The 20,386-nt window shown below is 42.2% G+C and overlaps 6 protein-coding genes across 8 annotated transcripts; 1 reads left to right on the top strand and 5 right to left on the bottom strand.

The window, feature by feature from the left end:
- Position 1: 1 nt before the first annotated feature.
- RB195_011571 (uncharacterized protein) lies at positions 2-559 on the bottom strand (the record flags this gene model as incomplete). 2 transcript variants are annotated; one of them, XM_064193041.1, is made up of 1 exon in its annotated part: positions 2-559. In XM_064193041.1, one exon carries the CDS (start codon positions 557-559, stop codon positions 2-4), a length of 558 nt encoding a protein of 185 aa, XP_064050624.1. The 2 variants fall into 2 exon arrangements, with proteins under 2 accessions (XP_064050624.1, XP_064050625.1); XM_064193042.1 differs by having other exon boundaries at positions 2-490.
- A 125-nt stretch (positions 560-684) lies between these two features.
- RB195_011570 (uncharacterized protein) lies at positions 685-1,242 on the bottom strand (the record flags this gene model as incomplete). Its single annotated transcript, XM_064193040.1, has 1 exon — positions 685-1,242. The coding sequence occupies one exon, from the start codon at positions 1,240-1,242 to the stop codon at positions 685-687; it is 558 nt and encodes a 185-aa protein (XP_064050623.1).
- Positions 1,243-1,404: 162 nt separating this feature from the next.
- On the bottom strand, positions 1,405-2,117 carry RB195_011569 (uncharacterized protein; the record flags this gene model as incomplete). 2 transcript variants are annotated; one of them, XM_064193039.1, is made up of 2 exons in its annotated part: positions 1,405-1,875; positions 1,959-2,117. In XM_064193039.1, the coding sequence occupies 2 exons, from the start codon at positions 2,115-2,117 to the stop codon at positions 1,405-1,407; spliced, it is 630 nt and encodes a 209-aa protein (XP_064050622.1). The 2 variants fall into 2 exon arrangements, with proteins under 2 accessions (XP_064050622.1, XP_013306357.2); XM_013450903.2 differs by lacking the exon at positions 1,959-2,117 and having other exon boundaries at positions 1,405-1,914.
- A 5,314-nt stretch (positions 2,118-7,431) lies between these two features.
- RB195_011568 (uncharacterized protein) lies at positions 7,432-7,812 on the bottom strand (the record flags this gene model as incomplete). Its single annotated transcript, XM_064193038.1, has 1 exon — positions 7,432-7,812. One exon carries the CDS (start codon positions 7,810-7,812, stop codon positions 7,432-7,434), a length of 381 nt encoding a protein of 126 aa, XP_064050621.1.
- A 6,387-nt stretch (positions 7,813-14,199) lies between these two features.
- RB195_011567 (uncharacterized protein) lies at positions 14,200-17,855 on the top strand (the record flags this gene model as incomplete). The annotated part of the gene is made up of 8 exons (XM_013435936.2): positions 14,200-14,302; positions 16,077-16,207; positions 16,264-16,377; positions 16,433-16,521; positions 16,592-16,682; positions 16,739-16,840; positions 17,564-17,716; positions 17,778-17,855. 8 exons carry the CDS (start codon positions 14,200-14,202, stop codon positions 17,853-17,855), a joined length of 861 nt encoding a protein of 286 aa, XP_013291390.2.
- A 1,978-nt stretch (positions 17,856-19,833) lies between these two features.
- RB195_011566 (uncharacterized protein) lies at positions 19,834-20,208 on the bottom strand (the record flags this gene model as incomplete). Its single annotated transcript, XM_064193037.1, has 2 exons — positions 19,834-19,898; positions 19,971-20,208. The coding sequence occupies 2 exons, from the start codon at positions 20,206-20,208 to the stop codon at positions 19,834-19,836; spliced, it is 303 nt and encodes a 100-aa protein (XP_064050620.1).
- Between the last annotated feature and the right edge of the window lie 178 nt (positions 20,209-20,386).

Raw genomic sequence — 20,386 nt, 5'->3', positions numbered from 1 at the left:
TTCAGTGACGCTCACCGCGTTTTTTTTTCTGCTTGCGAAATGCCCAGGTTTCAGAAGCATAAGTCAAAGCAGGAAGTACGGTGGTGTTGAAGAGGTGAGCACGGAGCCGGGTGTTCCTGGTCTTCTTCACTACATCCTCGATGCTCTTGTACGCTCCCCAAGCCGCTCGTCTCCTCCTGTCCAGCTCGAGGGTCAGGTCGTTCATCATGTTCAATTCCCGACCCAGATAAACGTAGCTGGTGCATTCGGATATGTTCGTTCCGTTGAGCGTGAATGGGGCATGCGAGACCCATCCGTTCCGAATGAACATCGTCTTTTGTAGATTCGGCTGAAGACCGATGCATCCACATGTTTCATCGAATTCGGTCAGCATTCGTTCCGCTTGGCTGATGCTAAGTGTTATCAGTACGATGTCATCAGCGAAGCGCAAATGGTGCAGCTGCCCACCGTCGACCTTCACTCCCATGTCGTTCCATTCCAACTTTCGCATTGCGTTCTCGAGGGTGGCTGTGAATATTTTGGGTGAGATTGTATCAGCCTGTCGGACCCCCCTCTTCATGTCAATAATGATATTCTTGTATAATGGCGAAATTCCGGTCGTGATTACTGTACAACTGTCGAAGTACCTTTATGTACTGAGTAGGGGCGCCTTGTTCGTCCAAGGCTTCCGCGACCGCTTCTGTCTCAAGTGAGTCGAAGGCCTTCTTTAAGTCGATGAAGAGACAGAGCGGCATCTTGTATTCTCGTGATATCGATGAGCTTCGAAACAGTGTGAATGTGGTCAATCGTGCTGAATCCTTCTCGAAACTCTGCTTGCTCACATAGCTCTCCTTCATCCAATACTATCTCAATCCTATTAAGGATCACTCTTGTAAAGAGCTTGTGGATGGCGTAAAGTAAGCAGATTGGACGATAGTTGCCGATGTCATGTGGATCTCCCTTTTTATACAGCAACACGATCTTGCTGGTCTCCCCTTGTTTAGTAACCTTGCATTCCGACAGGTAACGTGTTAAGAGCCTCGCCAGGGTGTTGATGAGTACTGGCGGAAGGCTCTTCAACTGTTCTGGTCTTATACTGTCGGGACCGGGTGCCGTACGATTTTTTACCGACATGATAGCATGCCGTATTTCGGACGGGAGAACCTCTGGAATAACATGTCCGTCTTCCCTCAGATGGTGAGGAAGCAAGTGGACATGGCTGTCGAAGAGATCAGAGTAGAAGTCGTAGATGATTTTCTCCATCCCTCTTCTCGATGCAATGGTTGTTCACCTCGGGTTCCGGAGAGCAGTCATCTTTGTCTTGCGACTGGCGAAGTCTTCACGGGCATAGCGGATGCTTTTCCTCGCCTCTGCAGCTTTAGCCAGCAATTCTCTCACATGCTCTTCTCTCTTTAAGGTCTTCCTTTATCGCCTTTTTTTGCAAAGCCTCGCGAGCACGGACGTGAGTTCTTGGTTCCCTGCGGCTCGTGCTGCTCCACGCTGGCGTATCAGCTTAAGAGTTTTAAGAGGCAGGCGTCTCTTGGTGGTTTTAAAACTCTTAGCCGTCTTCGTGCAGTCGTGAAGGTGTTCAACGAGCCGGTCATATTCCTCGTCGATGTTGTCGATTGCGGAATCTTCCCAAAAGCCGGCTAGCGTAGCGAAGAGATCCCAGTTGATGATAGTCCTGGGATTTCTCCCTCTGAACTTGGCGGCTTTCTCTGCTCTCCTTGTGAAGGAAAATCTTCCTCGGAGGAGGCGATGGTCCGATCCCGTATAGAACTTTGGTACAACAGCGACATCCGTCAGGCAGAACCTTTTATTGACGATGATGTGGTCTATTTCATTACGGTACCCTCCACCGGGTGACTCCCACGTCCAGCGTAGAGAGGACGGCTTCTGGAATTGCGAGTTTCCATGGATGGTCTTAGTCGTCATGCTGAACTCGGAGAGCCTCTCCCCCTGGTCGTTCCATTGTGAACCGTGGTTCCCGACAAAGCTTCGACTTCTTCTTCATCGTAGCTTGATGTTGGAGCGTAAGCGACGAAGATAGTCAAAGCTGGTGTTGGACCACATCTTCTCATCCGCAGACGTCCGATTCGGGTCGTAAGTTGCTCGAAAGAGTCGATGTTCTTTGCCATACTCGTGTTGACGAGGACCCCAACTCCACCAACACTCTACTGTCGCATGTTCCTAAGAACAGTTCTTCTCCAGTTTCATATACGGCGTTGAGAGGGTGACGTCGTCTCGTCTCGGTCGTTCCGAAGTCCAGGAAAAACAACATGGCAAAATGTGTATTATATGCCTGACCTTTGCTTAAAGGCAGGATTCAAAGGTTACATCCGATCCGGTTTTGCAAAGAAGCTAATGTCCATAGTTGATTTGCCCATAATTGCATGTCAATATTATATCTGCCATAAGCAGTTCCTCAAAATTACCAGAAGATATCTTTGGCACTTGTCCTTCTGTACCTCAGATCCAACAAGGCACCGATTCACACTCGAGCAGAAGTGCGGTCAGAGGTGACGATTTCTACTTCTTTGCCCTAATAAGTAATATCTGCATTCCAACGTAACAAAAAACCACTTTGGCTCGTTACGACCATTTTTGGCTATGAATTTTGCTCTCGAGAGCAAATATATTGTCAGACGGTTGGCTGCGTGATGGGCGCGTGATTACGGCAAAGATTACTTGTGATTGTTCTCGAACGAAATTGCCCAATTTTTTTCCTTCTGGAAAAAAAGAAGCACTTAAAGGAAGCACATCACGATTTGGACTTGGCGTGAAAGCCACGGCGAAAACATAGAGTTAGTAAAAAAAAGAAAGAAAAAAGAAAAAAAAGAAAACGGCATGAGAACCGCTTTATTTCCTACGAAGTACGTCAAAACACGCTTCTATGTACACGTTACGCTCCCACAACAGCCTATTCATATGTATCACTTGAATAAGCTGGTGAGAGGACATACAGTAGGGTCAAAATGACATGAGGCACGTAGCCTCTCGAGGCGCTTCGGTGGAGCGTAGCGGAGCATGGTGAAACCCTTGCTGGCACCATCCATCGCTGCAGTTTGCGACGCTCTCATCTCAGTTCCAACTGCTGCCTCCATCGCGCCGTTTCAAGCTTTTCAAGTTTTACGCAAATGCACCGCAACTACAATCGGGGTCCATGTCGTTTTGACCCGACTATAATGGATCCCCGAACGCTCGCGTTTGGATGCGGTGCGTGCGCAAGGGCGTTTCAACTGTAATCCTCGTAAAGGGGACGGCGTCTTTCACGCCGTTTTTTTAAACGACGATTAGGTAGTGATGAGCGAAACCACGCTGGATTCTGCAATCTTACTGCGCGGACTCTGCGATATGTCAAAAACGTGATGCGCTGCCTTTAAGAGGTGATGCTTCGAACAAGTACTGCTCCTAAAATTTGCTGGAAAGTTTACTTTTTGTGAGGTCAAATTCGGTGGAATTGGCTAGAATTTGATATGAAGTTGACCGAACTTTGTTCACAGTAATTATATGTCATTAACGTCAGGGACAAATATCTATATATCCATTCTGATTACATATTTGTAGGTGAACATTACCGTTTGCATTTGTTCGCTCAGAAACATTTACCAACCTCAAGTTACGATTGCTGTTAACACATCTCTGTCGAACCTCTTTAACTGTTAATCGCTTACCTTTTTCCAGTGTTTTTGTTCTTATTTACTCCCCTGTTTATTATCTTATTTTTGTTTTATTTACTCCTTTGTTTTTACTTACTGTCTTGTTTTTTTACGTTCATTATTCTATGCAGGTGTAGAGTAATGAGCCGAAATCCAGGTCACAGTAAATAGAATAATAAATAAATGAACATCATTTATTCCCATCGTAATTCTGAATGCGGAAAATATAAAAGGTAATAAATGCAAGCAATGAGAAAAATTCAAAAAATGAAGCACAGAGGCAAGATTTCCCATCATTTTGGGAGCTATTTAGATTCATTTCAATTCTAGGGGAATTTTTTTGACAGGTTCCTCACGTTCTAAATAAACCGAGTGCGTCACATCACAATTTTCCCAGAATCTCCATTCCGGTTCGCCCTTCTGGTGAGAAGACAAACTTCCGTCCATTAGTTTTGGTTTCCTTCAGCTGGCACTGAGTAGACTTTCCATATGAATTCTCTTCTTTTTGTTGACATTGTATAATTGTATCCCTCAAACTTGGATAATTAAACAAAGTAGTGGACGAAGGAAGGAATCCAAATCTGCCAATGTTCACAAATAAGTGACAAAACACAAATGATAAAGCAAACTCAAATACTACGCCTATAGAACAGAAATGTTCCAGAGAATGCAGCAAAAATGCACTACAACCTTTGAGGAGACGTTCAGTCGAGTGGGCCTGGCTTCTGGCGGCCTAGGTATATACCTATTTAGTACAAATATAGTATTTATGTTATGCAGTCTCCGGAAGAATTCCTGGTCATCTGTAAATACATGAAGAAGCTCTATCGTTACCAAAATACATGATACAGCTTACAGAAATTGCCAAAATTAATAATCTAATAATGTAATAACCGTTTATAATTGATATTTACCAAACTTCTAATCCTGCCTACCATCTCGTGAATGTGACGGTCCGCTAGGCTCAGCTCCAACTTCTCTACGTTTCTTCGAAACTCCCTGTAATTCTCATAGACATGCCCGACCGTCTCTGGGATAACGGATGAACAGATCTTATGACGTCCAGGTTTTAGGCAACAATCACTGTTGTGCTGTCCCTTGACTTCGCAGAATGCACACCGTATATAGAGTGTGTCCACAAGAAAGGGTTATCGACGTATCGAAGTTCGATTTTCGATTTCATCCGCCACTATACGATCGGATACGGAGCTTTTGGAATGGTGTAGGCCAGTACCGCTTAGAAGGAAGGGCATAATAGCGGATGCGACTCTTGCGAATCTCGAGACGGCAAGATTGCCCTCTGATGCTGGTTTCTAGGTGTCTTTGACCCATAAACGTCGCGTAACATCCAGGTCATCCTCACTGAAGGTGTATTTGGGGAAAGGCTTTCTCCACATTCGACAATTAATACTATCTCCCAATTGTGAATCGTAACGGGATGCCGCAGGATGGGACGGGTGTAGCGCAATCGGTAAGAGGTTCCGCTGTCTACACCATCAAACAGAGGTTCGAATTCTAGTGCTCATCAAACCTTTCATCCATCTGGGGTCAATAAATTGGTATTAGACTTGTCTGGGAGGATAAAAACACTGACTAGACACATCGGCTTGCCCCGGAAGTCATTGTATAAGCCGACAGGAGTTCCAAAACCTCAACGATTACGAACTGCAGTAAAAATGCGTTGGCGCATCCTAAGTGGATTGATACGCCAGTAACTTTCTCCTTTATCCTTTTAAACGCAAAGTCGTAAGTGTCATTTCGTGGTTTCTTCTTCCATTTCCGATTCTTAGAAATATCACCAGCAGTGTGTTGTACTCTTTCTTGTACACAGTACCCCAAATTCTTTGAAAAGTAAAAACTTTCAACACTAAATGTTTTTGTTGTGTTTTGTTGTTTGTTGAGTTCTGAACTTATACTTTACTGTGGAAAACCTTCATACTTACCAGTACTTTCATGTGGAAAAGGAACAACGACTGAGACTGCAATCATATGATTTCTCTACTGCTTAAAATTTTCTATTCAGTCACAAAATTGCGCATATGATTTGAATGATGGACATTTTTCTGTGAATAATCAACAATTGCGCTTTTGTAGGATTTCAAGACGTGAATATTTGTATAGATTTTACATGATAATCGCTTCTCATAGAAATATATCTTCTTTTTTCGACGTCGCTGAATTCAGTTCGGCAAAGATGCAACATCGGAAACGTTTCGAGCAGCCCTACACGGGAATATTGCGACTATGGTAAACGCAACAACAGGATCCCTCCCTTACCCTTCCCCCCTTCACTCCCTCAACCCCCTTTCCCCCTCTTTCCCTCTGACATTCTGAGTGTTCGATCAGAAACCGACTCTCCTCGGACTTGAGATGATAAGATTTCTTATAGGTTATGGTAATAATCTCATTCTCTATTAACTTCTTTGTTCATTTCTTTGTACTGCATAGTGCTAGGAACTAGTATTCGTATTTTCCATTCCAACTGCTCAGTCCTAGCTACTTCTTCTTAATTTTCAAACTCTCTCCGTAAACAAGCGTTGTTAAAGGCAGAGTCTGACGAGGTGAGTGAAACCGCGGGAAAAGCGGAAATCCATACCACGTCGGATTCGTGGGGTGACACCTTTAAAGCAACATTTTAGTACATAACTTGCACATAACGATGTCTGGAGATCCTGGAAAAAAAATCCCAAAAACATAAGATCAATGATTATCCTTCTTACGTTCAGTAATGTAAACTCTCAAAATCTTCTTAAAGACATCAGCCCACGAATCTGAGATGGTGCAGATTTCAGGTGGAGTATTCGTATACGGGATGGGAGACTACGGAGAGGGAGGTGATTCCGTCCATTTCTTGCTAATTGCCGTAAAAAACGGCCCGGAAGATGCGACGCCGCACAGGACTGGCGCGCTCCAATCGAACCTCTTGTACAAAATGGTGCGCCAAAACGAATGAAGCCGTATCTTCCGGGCCGTTTTTTACGGCAATTAGGAAGAAATGGACGGAATCACCCCCCCCCCCTCTCCGTAGTCTTCCATCCCATATACGAATACTCCACCTGAAATCTGCACCACCTCAGATTCGTGGGGTGATGCCTTTAAATCTTAAATATCACTTTTTGATCATCTCTCGACATCAAAATATTGTATTCAAGGGATTCGATGAAAGACTTTTGGGGGGATTGTGGTACTAATGAGAGCTAAAGCCTTTATTGACATTTATGTGATCAATCAGAGTTTGGACAGATACAGTAATAATTTAATTTGAAGTCGAATGCAACTGCATCAATAAAATTTCTCCTTGCATAAAATCATTCCATACAAACTTAGTGAGCCCTTTTTTCACTCTTCAGTCAAATAATCAGAACATACTTCCGCTTTATTTCAGCTTCACAATTTTTGTTGGTCGTTTTCTGGGGGTTCTTTTAATCCTGAATTTTTGGGGGCTTCACGATAATATAATTCCTAAAAACAAGAGCCACGGAGGCGATGTTTTCTCTTCGCTTTCAAGCAGAATATTAAAGAAAAATTCTCCGGAGTTAATCATTCCGCTTGAGATGAGGCAATGTTTAGGATCATTTGGGGTTAACGAACGCGTGTCTAGCGTTTGCGATAACCTGCACGCGCTATCCGATGTAACGAGTCGTGTTTTTTTAATCCTTCCAGACAAGACTAGTTCCAGTTTATTGATCCCGGAGGGAGAGTGTTCATTAACACTAGGATGATCTCGAGACATTGATCGATCGTCCAAGCACAGCGGAACCTCTTACCAACTGCGCTACACCCGCCACCTTGATCACCTTGACTCCCGTTGATCTTCGAACTGGTCGAGCGGGCGCCAATAATTCTTCCATTTGTAACGATCGCGTGCCATAGTGGCCCAGTGGTTCCTCCTTTCGCGTAGGACACGAAGAGCATCATATTTTTCTTTGGAAGACTTCGTGAAGAAATCTGACCATCGGGATGGCGGTCTTCCTGTAGTGCGCCTAATATCGCGGGGAACCCAGTCGTTCACGGCTCTGGTCCAACGGTTGTCATTAAAGCGCATCACGTGTCCGGCCCACCTTATTTTACTTTCCTTGGCAAACGCTTCGGCGTCTCTAATCTTCGATCGTTGACGTAGGAGAGAACTTCGAATCCCGTTCCTTACTTGCGCGAAACGGGATACTCCTAGCATCACTCTCCACACACAGCACACTAAAATTCCCAAATCTACTCCGGGCATTAGTAGGATGTGTGGAGAAACAGGTAAGGATAAGCTCAATGAAAGAAACGGCACAGACACTGTTTCCATGCTTCGCAGAAACACGTCAATCAAAACCACTCTACGTTTTTTTATTCGAATAACCTGTTCACTTCAACGACTTTCATCGACCGAACGAGCTCATTATTCAGTGGACAAGTTTGTCAAAATAAGGAAAGCCGGTTTAGTTGACTTTTCCTCTCTAAGTTATACCAAACCCACATCAACAATGAATTCGTCCTGCTTATTACATCTATGGTAGGACCAAAACTGTTGCTAATAAAAATAATTCGACAGATTTTTTTAAGCTTGTACATATCTCTCATAAATTCCCAATGATTAGCTTACACCCGTGCTCCGAATGAGAATCATAACTTTTCAGGGCTTTTTTCATCCTTCTCTTGTCTTCCTTCGGTTTCGCCGATAAATTAGCGTTGAAATCGGTGGATAAGTAATAAATTTTTGAAAATTAAAACTAGATAGGTCAATTCTCTCGTCATGGTCTCATCAAAATCCACACTAAACAACCATACTAAGAAACACAAACCATACTAAAAAAAAAAGCTAAACATAATATCCGCACTAGACAACTAAATTTCTGTTTACATATGGACAAATAAGCTTTTGCTAATCGTAAACCTAGAGGATTTTCAGGTTTTGCGATCTACAGTTTTGTCAAAACGACACGAAGCACGAACAGTTGCGTAAGCGGCTGCATTCGAAGCGGCGCGGTGGAGCGCAGCGATTGAGCTACCGCCATCCATCTCTGCAGTTCGACACGGTCCCAGCTCTATTCGAACCACTGTCTCCACCGCACCGCTTCGAGCGCGTAGCCGCTTACGCAACTGTCCGTTCTTCATGTCGTTTTGACCCGACTATATGTAATCGAAGGTAAAGGATAAATTTTGGTTAGTTAGACAAAATTCCGCATGCATGGTTGTCATGGTGTTCATCTATTTTGACAATCGTTAATTAAACGAAGTTAAAGGCATCGCCCCACGAATCTGTGGTGGTGCAGATTTCAGGTGGAGTATTCGTATACGGGATGGGAGACTACGGAGAGGGAGATGATTCCGTCCATTTCTTCCTATTTGCCGTAAAAAACGGGCGATACGTCTTCGAGTAATCCGGCGCACTATTTTCCACAAAGAGTTCGATTGGAGCGCGCCAGCCTTGCGCACGCGCCACATCTTCCCGGCTGTTTTTTTTACAGCAATTAGGAAGAAATGAACGGAATCACCCCCCTCTCCATAATATACGATCTCGTATACGAGTACTGCACCTCAAATCCCTACCCCTCAGATTCGTGGGGTGATGCCTTTAATAAATAAGAATGAGAATACAATGGATCAGAAACGAAGACGAAATTCGTAAAAAGATTCAGTATGATTGTCGACAGCACTGAATTCTGAAAGGTGTCCAAACATTCGGCGTGTCGCACTTTTATGATACATACGCATGACTAATATCATTACAATGCAATATACTCTGGCTGCTAGTATTGGCACAAATTTTTTGTATCAGCTTAGTTACAATGTTTTACCTTATCTAAAATCTCGTCTCCTTCTCCAATTTTCTATTCTCTACAGTGTCACAAAATAATGCAGAACTGTTATATTCATGCAGAAAAAAAATAAAGTACTTGTTTATTTCTTTCTGTATACTTGCTTATTTTTTACACAAGACAGTCAGAAATACCCACTATGCTTTCTTGGTTCTCACCGGGACCAAATGGATGTTCTTTTGTCCACTTGTCTCATCAAGTCACTTCCTTCTACTTCTTTTTTTTCACGAAATTTTTTTACCAATTAAAACATGAAAATTTTCCTTGTTTTTCAAGCTAAAGGGGTTAACAGGGTTATGTTCCGTCTCTTCTAGTTCCTCATCTGTCTTCATAAATATTTTCCAATTTTTCTCGTCAAAGTGGAATTTTTAGTAGTGACGTTTTACATTTATGTGAATGTTTCTATCGATACATGTTGTTGCTCAATTACATCGTATAGTCTGACTTTTCCTGAGCTTTTTTTTACATCCTGTGAAAGGCATTTTTTTCCGTTGGACTCATTAGTGAGGATAGAATGTCGCAGTTCCACGACACCATCGACTTTCAGAACTTCCTTTACGAGGAAAGTATAGATAACCCAACTCACTCTCCCTGATATCCGTTACTTCGACAATAAAGCCAATCTCAAAGATGCCGCTGAAAGGAAATTCCATCTTAGGATCCTAACCATTGTCCTTGAAAATGTTCGATGCCATAGATTGATTATTATCGTTTTTCATTTTGTGTTTGCTAAATAGTCACAGCAAAGCAAGACCTTTAGAAGTACACTCTTACAAACTAAAGGAAAAAAAGATAAATTTCTCGATTGGACGCCATATTATCGCTGCAGACCAGGTACGTAAGAAACCAGGGACATTCCTCTCCAGAAGTCGATGGTATCACATTTTTCCAAGTGGTTTGTTAAGCAAACAGCTGAAAATTTTCAATTTAAAATTGCCCATGTTCGACTGTCCTTGAATCTTGGCATGTTGAATACGTAGCTTTTTTATTGATTTGCTTGAGTTGTGGCTAAGGTTGGTATTGATATTTATTAACAGCTAACGTTTCGGAGTTATCGCCTTCGTCAGAGCCGGGAAAATCCAAAGCCATTAGTGATTTATCCTCTCAAGCGCCTCATCACCCTACAGAAAACATCCAAACGGTAGGCAAACTGAAACAGCAACACATTGGCTAGTGCTTACCTCATTAGCTAGACTCGGTAACGCAGCAGACCGCCACGTACCACAACTTTGAGTCACAACGGTTTTTTATGGGGTCCTGACAGCCCGCCCGTAGATCAAAACCCGCACAGATTTTGATATGGAGCTAGTTCGTTAGTGATCGCAGTGCACTCATCCTTCCTGTTCATTTTATCACAATTCAAAATTATTGGGATAAAATTCACTTGAAATACATACCCGACAATCTAAAATTTATAAAATATAAAAAGCAAAGTGCTTCTCAGTCTGACAAACAAAATAATTTCCCCTATCAGGCTCCCAAAGCAAAATAAGTTTCGTTGTGAACAGGTGGTCAGACACGAGTTTCTTTAGAAGATTATTCCTGAGACGTTGAAGTGAGCTAACGACTCATTAATGGCCGCATTTCGCAGCAGTGACGATGTCCAGTGGATCAAAAATTATCATCAGATAGATCTGATCAGGATATTCAGCTAAAGCTGCACTTCCCAGTGAACAACGACAAGAATTTCGTTGTTCTTTTTTTTTCGTGTGGCAATTCCTAATAGCCCATGATTGTCATGTAGCCTTGACGACGTCTCTGTCACAGACTTGAAAACGAAACGAGTCACATATCGCCACACGAAAATAAACGTAGAATTTTTGGAGGTAGGGGCCAGAATAAATATGTTAACTGATAATACCGAAGAAAAAACACCATTTGTGCATTTTGGTCGGTCGAGCCAACGGGATGAGCTGTCCTAATTATGTACATAGGAGAAGTTCCCTTTGTGACAGAGAAAATTGTTGTAATGTTCATAGTATGTTCGGAAAATTACTCATAAAGTCACATCTAATTCAACGATAATGCAGTCAGAAAAAAAGAAAGAGATTGACGACTGTGATTGCTGTTATCTTGCACATGAGATGCGGGCAAATTCGAATTAGTGTACAATTGAATGCGTTGCGTTACCTTGAAGGAGAAAAAAAAAGATCGAATAGTTAGTTCCTGCCAGTTTCCTTCCAGTATTGCCTTCTTCGACTGCCTACTTTCAATATTTTTACCAAAACTACGATCCGTTGCAACAACCGTTTTGCAGCTGGCTGCCCTTTTTTGGTAATTTTATCCATGAACGACGACCGATGGCCTCACTCGTTTAATTTCACACCAGAATTCTTCACCTTGTGCCTTAACGAGGAGTATCTTCATTCGTTTTTCATCACACGAATGTACTGTAACTGTAGGAGGGAAACTGTAGGAAATTCTGAGATCCCAGTTTTCTATATTTGTTTATGTCTATACTTATTCTATTTCTTTCTCGTTAGATCGTTAATGTTCCTTTTTTACACTCTCACTGAGGGTAGTAAACAAACAAACAAACAAACAAATAAATAAATGTCCCATAATCAAAAAGATTTTTCATTTTGTTAGTGGATATTCGGGGACGTCCAGGAAGTCTGAAGAATCCACGAGATTTCTCACACAGGATGGGTGGATGATATTGCAATGGGATATTTATGACGTTTTATCCCAGCTATGTTCGAATATGTGAACCTTCCGGGTGACGTTTTAGAGAGGTCGACAACGGTAGTAGCTAGTGGCCTAGTAGGTCGAATTCTGCTTATTCGACACTACCTCATGAATTTCTGATGTGAACTGTCTAGTGAGAAGACGGTTTTTAAAAAAATTGAAAGTTTCTTCTTCCTTACGAACGCCTTAACAAAATTCTTCATCTTACTCCTTAAGAAACTCTTTCGTTAAGAGAATTTAAAATTGGCTTCGGTCCGGTAAGCAAATTTTAAACACATAATGTATATCTAAAGCCATGGATTCAGTGTTTGATTCCATTTCCTAACTTGGGTATTGAAACATTCACTTTAAAAACACCGTATTAAGAACCCGAAGTAGTTGGAAAACCGCTGGAGAAGTATAGAGTTCGGGGTCTAAGTTACGAATATGAGCGTGGCCTCGCTCAATTTCTCCTAATCGTCCAGAACCTTACGCACTCTTCAGGTCCTTCAACAACCTATTCTTTATTGCTTTTACATGAATTGGCTGCTGAGGAGACCTCATCGATTACCGACCGCTCGCTCGTGGACGCGAGGCGTGCACAACTGTGTTGCGTTCTCATGTACTTCGCAGGAACAAACGTCGTTTCCCACGCCGCTTTTTTAGACGATTAGAGGAAATTGAGAGGGACCACGCTGATATTCGTATTAAACGCCCCGAACTCTATAATTCTCCTTAACTTGTCCAACTACATCAGTTTCGTGATAAACTGTCGTTAAGAAGAAGAATGAATGAAATCTACAACTTGCAGCGCAGATTATTTGCACCGACTCCCTTTATTCACGGCCGTTTTTTTTTTTTTATTATTTCTCCACAATTTGCCGATCTAAACTTTCATCTATAAATATATAAAACAAACTTAAATATAAATAGTATATAAATGGATAGAGAATATCATTGATGGGACTTTTCTTTAAGTAAACGTTCATGATTATGAGCGTTGTTAATATTTGCTCAAATTGTAACGAATTCGCTTCGCCTATTGATCGTATTTGAGAACATGAAAATAATGCGATCAATTCGTCTATGGATTTTACGAAGAGATGACCAGCGATCATGCGAAAAAGTGTGTTCGTGACCTTTGCTGACACGTGTTCCAGAAAAAGTCCACTTTGTTTCCGCATCAAGCAGAATGAGAGTTCGACTACGCCAAGAGCTGACCGAGCTTTCGCACAACCGTCTTTTTCCCCGGAACTTTATCAGCATGTTTACTTTCCGAGTCTCGGAGAATGACATAAGGCAGAAATCTATGATGAATTGAAGTTGTTTGTTGCTAAGATACGAAATTTTCAGTGGTGCGATGTTTTAGAGGTGGAGAGTGGGGAGAAAACACTGTTGATGCGGAAATGCACGAAACATAACCTAGTGCTTGACAATTTGTCCTATTCTCATCTTATTTTCCCATGCAAGCTTTCCCTAGCGTAGAAAAAGTATACGGTCTTTTCTGTACAGGACCTACTTAAGCACTTTTAGTCAACTATACTGGAGGGACGGCCACAAATTTTAAACCTTAACAACAATATTTAGTTGGTGCCAGCAAACAACAAATTACCAATAGCCAACGAGGATTAACGTGTCGACGGATGAACAACGTGGCTTATCGCTTAGCGCTCGTTTCTGTATTATTAACATCACATTTGTTTGATCACCGCGTTCTCGTTGTTGTTCTCGATTTCAGCCAGAACTTTATGACATGGTGACGATGTCGATTGTTATGATTGTGCGCGTAGTTGACACCGTCGATAGTATCACGTGAACATTTATGCTTCATCGCTTTGATGAACTAACATCGATACGAACACAGCTTACACGATTCTTTATCCTGAATCACGTCTTCATCATATTTCCATTTTAATTAACGTCATAACATTCTTGTTCCATCCTAATTCCCACTTTGTTGGACTTTGTTGCATCACTTTTTTATGACTATTAACGATTACAACGTTCGTATGTAATGCGAACGTTTACGCCCTGATTTTTTTTTCTTCGCTCAGACTAATCAATTATACACAACTCTGCTTTCAGCTGTGATGGCCGCACATTTAATTATACTTCTATTGCTGTTCCAATTCTACTTGATTGATGGTAAACCTCCGGATCTTTCAAAACGGGTCGTTCATGCAGTAAACTGCGGTAGGTTCCTTCAGCATCCATTGAATTTTAGACGTTTGATAATAATTAGAGTTAACAGTTCCATGCAAAGATACGTTCATAGTACGAAGCATGAATGTGTAGTGTCAATATTGAGAGCCTGTTCATATAAACAACCAGATGAACAACCTTACAAGTACAATGAAAATAGGCCGAATGTGGTGCAGTCGTTTAGAGGACCGCTATGGCCACGCGGTCGATGGTTCGAAACCGCCGTAGTGACGACCAAGCCCTTCGTCCCCCGGGGTGGATAAATTGCTACCAGACTACTTTGGGAAGATAAAAGACTTGATGCAACGGTTGGCCCCAGCAAGTCATTGTATAGCTCAACACGCGTTCCAAAATCTCAACGATTACATATTGTAGCAAACGAGTTGGTGCATCTCAAGTGGATTGATACGCTATTGACTTTATCCTTTGTCCTGTTAGAATGGAATTTTGATAGAATCCTAGACTGTACTAATAAGACTATCTTGAGTGTGGGACGTAACGCTAAGCAGAGTTACGTCAGTAGTGCGAAGTAAAGAAGCCAAGGTAGAGGAATATAAGGGAAGTTTGGGATTCTATTCCAATCAGACAATTCTCCTCACATTAGCTATGAAAATCACAAGTTTTGTGAGAACTTTGGAATGGAAAACGGATAGCGAAGATGACGCGATAAGGTTAAAAGAATAGAGTTTTTCACGACGTTTTATCCTCTAGCAAGGTTGTTTTCGTGACAAATCGCTTACAATGTCAACTAGAGATACAAATATTGTAATGTAATGTAAGGTAATGCTTTTTGTAGTCGTTGGAATTTGGCAGTTTTCTATTGAATTTGCATTAGCGGAAAAAATAGTCGCCTCCTTAAAGTGCACCTCTAAAGAGCGATGTGGAATACACGTACTTTTGGAGTTATGTTTAGCAGAGATGAACTAAATCTTCCTGAGTTCTTTTGTTTATGCCATTATAGAAGTTCCAAAAGAGACGAGGACCTTGTAACAGTCGCCGATCATTGTCCTTGTACCGACGAAGGGCCTATCGCAATGTACATACATACTTCCTCTTACCCTCCCCCTCCTCTGCTTTGATCCAATCGAACGCGCATTCCTGTCTTTCGCGCTAAGGTATATAGATGTTGGTGGGTATGTCTAGACTTGAAACTTGAGATAGCAGTCCTATGCGAGATTCCAACCTCAAATAAAATATTCTCGAAAAAAAAAAACGATAAAAACGAAAACGATAGTAACACGTAGGAACACCCACAACCGCTGCGAACTAAAATGACAAATAGTTAGTTTAGCCGAATACCGAATAAAATATTAGAAAACTCGATATCTCTTCCCTTCTAACAAATGCGTTATTTACTTTGGGTTAATTTTCATTCCTACCAACAATACGCTCGGCGACAATTGTTGCATTTGCACCTACCTGGTTGGCGCGAATATACTTCTCAATAGATCACCGACGAGTGCTATGCACACAGGTGTGTTGTGATGGAACCATGATTCCGCTACGTGCTTAACAGCTAGGATCGAGCCAGGATAACTGTGACGACCATTGTAGAGTCTGGAGATAACGTCATAGTGTAAATTGAGCCACACGTGGTGTCTCACAGTCTTTCTGGAAAGCAACGTTTCTGCATTCATTCTTTCATACTACAGCTAAAATCTGCCATTCAGTTTTGCAATTTAACAATATTAGACGTCGCTTTTAACATGTATGGAGACTTCCCTTTTCACACCCATATCTTGAGTTTTCCTTTGCAGTTCTTCAGGTGGGCGGCGTCACGTTGGCGCCTATGGGATAGTCTATCAAGAGGACCAAAATCCACAAGGAACAGCGTCTGACTACGGGACGAGGTGGGCGTTTTTGAATGCGCCAGTAGATGACCGAAAACTCTACGAGGTAATGATTGCATGATCATCTGAAATGCTGTTGAACATTCTCAACATTCTTTCCAGACAGAAAGGTATTATGAAGGGGATCTGACATATGTTTTCGACGTTGCTAAAGATGGAAACTATGTAATTATTTTGATGTTTTCCGAAGTGTATTTTAGTGGACCTGGAGAAAAGGTAAGATTGACACGCAGAGAAAGTGTGCAGCCATTTGCATTTGCATATTGTACAGGTGTTCCACGTGCATGTCAACGACATTCCAGTAAAAAGAAGCCTGGACATTTTTCGGGAAGCTGGAGCTACAGGTGCAGCCTATAATCTGTGGGTTATTACTCTTTTTTAAAGGATAGGAGTTATAAGAGATATTCTGCGCACACATTAAGTACTTCAGTTATATTGACGTATCGATCAGCAAGAAGGAATTAACTATCGGAGACTTGATAGGCGATATGGATGGGGAACTCCAAATACGACTAATACCGGTTATGCTGAAAATGCTACAGAGTTAGGAAAATATTGCATTTCATTCACTTTTTAGGTGATCGATAATCCGAAGATCAATGCAATAGCTATTCTAACGGGTACATCAGAATCACTGCCACCTCCCCCGCCGCAACTACAAACGCAACAGGATAATTCGGTATTTATCATGAAGTCTCATGACCAAGGCAGTTAATAGTTCAATAGTCTAAAATCCTATTTGAACAATGTCGCGTTCAATTTCAATAACGATCATTTCTGTAAGTCTTTCGGAAGGAATGCAGATTTGTAAACAATGATACGATTTTGATTAATTTTTGTGAGGGTTTTTCGTCGATAATATGACGTCAGCCGCTTTTGTCAGTGGCCATTCCATACTCTTAACTTGGAAATCACGTATCGTGCCAGAAACGTTGATGAACTCTTCAATTTTATCCCTACCCTCCAAAATTAGATTAATCTGCTTACGTATTGCTGCACATCTTTCTCATCTGCTTCTCTGAAAGCTCACTGGGGCGATTATTGTACTTACCCGGAAGACGTTATCTTTTAATGCTGATTGGTAGAGCAACGAGATCCTGCCAAAAACTATTAGCGTGCTGCGCTACATGATCGTGACGCGCATTTTACATCCGGAACGGCCATATCTTGATTCCATGCTGATCGTGTAAGTGACAAACCGTTAAAAGTACACTTGAAACTTCGAGCTCCTGTGAATTTATTGCGGTACTCCAATGAAATGAATGACATTTGTAAGTGTCCTTGGTACAAAAATTAACCCTTACGGCAAGCATGGTAGTCCTTAGGCGTACAGCCGATCTACCGATGTTATGACTGTTTCTTTGCTTGCAATAACTATTGCATAATAATCTTTCTTTTCAAGCGTCGCCGCTCTAGAAAAAAGGTTATCGAAGATGACGATGAGGAGGAGGAAGAAGAGAGGGAGAGTGTGACTGAAAATGAACGGCAAGGATGGCAGGAACCGAAGCGCGAAATCGCTAGTGGTCCACGAACACGCAATCCATTCGAAGACAAGGTACCACCATCATTTTTTCTTCTTTTGAATTGCATATGTAAATATGAAACTACCGCTCTAGAATGACAACGTCTTTGTGTACCTGGGTGTGGCATTTGTTTGCTTACTACCGGTCGTCGCCTTTCTTATGCACATGTGATCAAAACAAACACGTTCTTTCAAAATTTAATGTTTTATTTATTATGGGTGCTTCACACTATGTGTTGTTGTTATTGTACGCATGCACTGCGTCATTTTTTCGGTTAAGCATATGTTGGATTATTGGAGTTCTTGATTTGTTGACGTATCTTGCTTTAATGGGCGCTTGCAAGCCCAGATGTCAATTGTTGATTACATATTTGAGCGAGTGGGTAAAAAAATGGTCCACATCCGCTCCTATTTTGTTTTGAATAGCAATTAACAGGTTTAGCATTTCAACTGATATCAATTTAAAACGACAGTATAATGAACAAACACCAACTCTGTGGTTATTCCAATCCAAATAGACACGAGGCTGCAGCACATTCCACCTTCCCCTTTACGTCACTAAGAGTATGGAATTTCGTTTGGAATTTCGTGTGCAAAAACAAATAAACTTTAGCGAGTATGTGGAGAAGAGAGAGTGCTTTTAAGCACTCGGGTCACACGCGTTTGAACACCCTCATCGCCGATTAATGTAAAAAAAGGATAAAATTATAAAATAGAGGTAATGTTTAATTGGATCGTTTCGCCCCTCTCTAAGGTTGTGGACATCTGAATAACAAGTGTTTCTGCTATAAAACGATAGACGATAAGGTGCACGGCATTGATCGAATTACCGTGGTGATGCGCTGCTGCGCTCGGTTTCGATTCAGAATCGTCTGAGCTTTAAGAACGCGTGTACAGCCTTATAATGATTTGCGGGGACTGGCCTATGTATCAAGCCAATGTTTTTTTGCCCTCACACACAAGTCTGGAACCAATTCATCGGGCTCGGGGAGTGAAAGGTTGGCTCTAGGATGATCATGAATCGTAGATCGAACGTGCATTCACAGCGGAACCTTTTACCGACTGCGCTACACTCACCCTATGACTTACTTGACTTAATCAGTGGGCTGATATTATCCACGGGCGTGGTTGGCCGCATCTTCTCGAGGTGTATCGCTCTTGAACGTAGTTCTACTCAATCTTCTCAATCTTCTACAAGAGCCGCACAGACCCAATCCACTGGCTTCCATACTCTCCTTACATCTCGCTTGAATTGCCTATCCGCGCCGAGTGCCCTCAGATCCTCTTTCACCACTTCACTCCAGAACTTCGTTTTCGGCCAGGTGGCCTTTTTCAGCTTGAACACGACGAACTTCTCAGAGCTCGTTAAACAAGGCGATCTGCTGGCCTCCTCAGTATAAGACCAAAGAACCGAAGACGACCTTTTTGGCTAGTCTGCCTCGATGAGGAAAGTCGAAAACGGTTTCAAAGTCCACAAAGGCTGACTGGATTGGCTTAAAATACCGCTTCCAGATTTCGATCACTCTGCTAACGATGAACACCCGGTCAGTTGCAGATCGGCGAGGACGAAAGCCAGCTTCCTCGTCTCACGTTGTTTGTTCGCTATGTTTAAGAACTCATTCCACGATAATCCGCTCCAAAACCTTGGACATAACACGTAACAGAAAGATTCCTCGATAATTTCTAGAGTTCATGACGGATAACTTCTTGTGGAGGGGAATTATGATGGCGTGTTTCCACGAGTCAGGTATACTTTTGCATATCCATACTGAGCGGATGACCTTTGTCATCTCAAAAATTCCAGACAGAGGAATATATTTCAGTACTTCTGTCCCAATGCCGTCGTCTGCACCAGATTTTCCATTTTTGATCTTTACATATACAGACCAGAACCTCGTCGTCGGTCGGTGGTTCCTCGTTATATGTCGGTCTATGAACATGCTCGAGATCAGGAACTTATGGGGCTTGCCGGTTCACCAAGGTTTTGAATTGATCCCTCCAAACTGGCAATGTTGCTTCACCGACAGCCACTCCATTGGCAGCGTTAAAAACCGGAGAACATCTTTTCATCTTGCGGCAATGCTGTTTTAGTAAAGCATAGCTTTTCTTCGGGTTCTTGTCTTCTACACCCTCTCAAACTCCTTCGCTATTTACGTCCACTCGTTATCGTGGTCTTGTTGCAGTTGACGACGCAAGTTCTTTCTCAGACGATCTTCTTAGTTGAAATCACAAGCGCTGCGGGCCACTTATACGTTATCGTGGTGTTGAGTAACGCAAGTTCTTAGACCTTCCTTGAAATCACAAGCGCTGCGGGCCACACTTACAGGGTAGTGCGCGGATCTTGTCTTTGCAGATGCAAACGCAAAGCTCTTCTGCAGCATTTGATGCGGAAGTGTTTTCCTTGCAGCGTACTGGATGTACTTTGTGAAGGAATCAACGTCGCAAGGTTCCTTCTTGGTCCGTACTCCAACATGAACCGACACACGTTGGCGGAATTTCCTTCTGAATTCGCCGGATGAAACCATTTTACTACCACGTTGGATTGTTTTTCAAGTCTCATCTTTACACCTGCATCGATTCCGACAATACCCACCTGCTGACTGGGTATTTTAGATACTAACATATTGAGTTCATCATAGAAGGCGGCATAATATATACTCATATCCACATATATACACATATATACACATATGCACATATACA

The sequence above is a fragment of the Necator americanus genome, chromosome III, assembly GCF_031761385.1.
Source record: "Necator americanus strain Aroian chromosome III, whole genome shotgun sequence".
NCBI classification, from domain to species: domain Eukaryota; kingdom Metazoa; phylum Nematoda; class Chromadorea; order Rhabditida; family Ancylostomatidae; genus Necator; species Necator americanus.
This window is presented reverse-complemented; position numbering and strand designations above follow the sequence as displayed.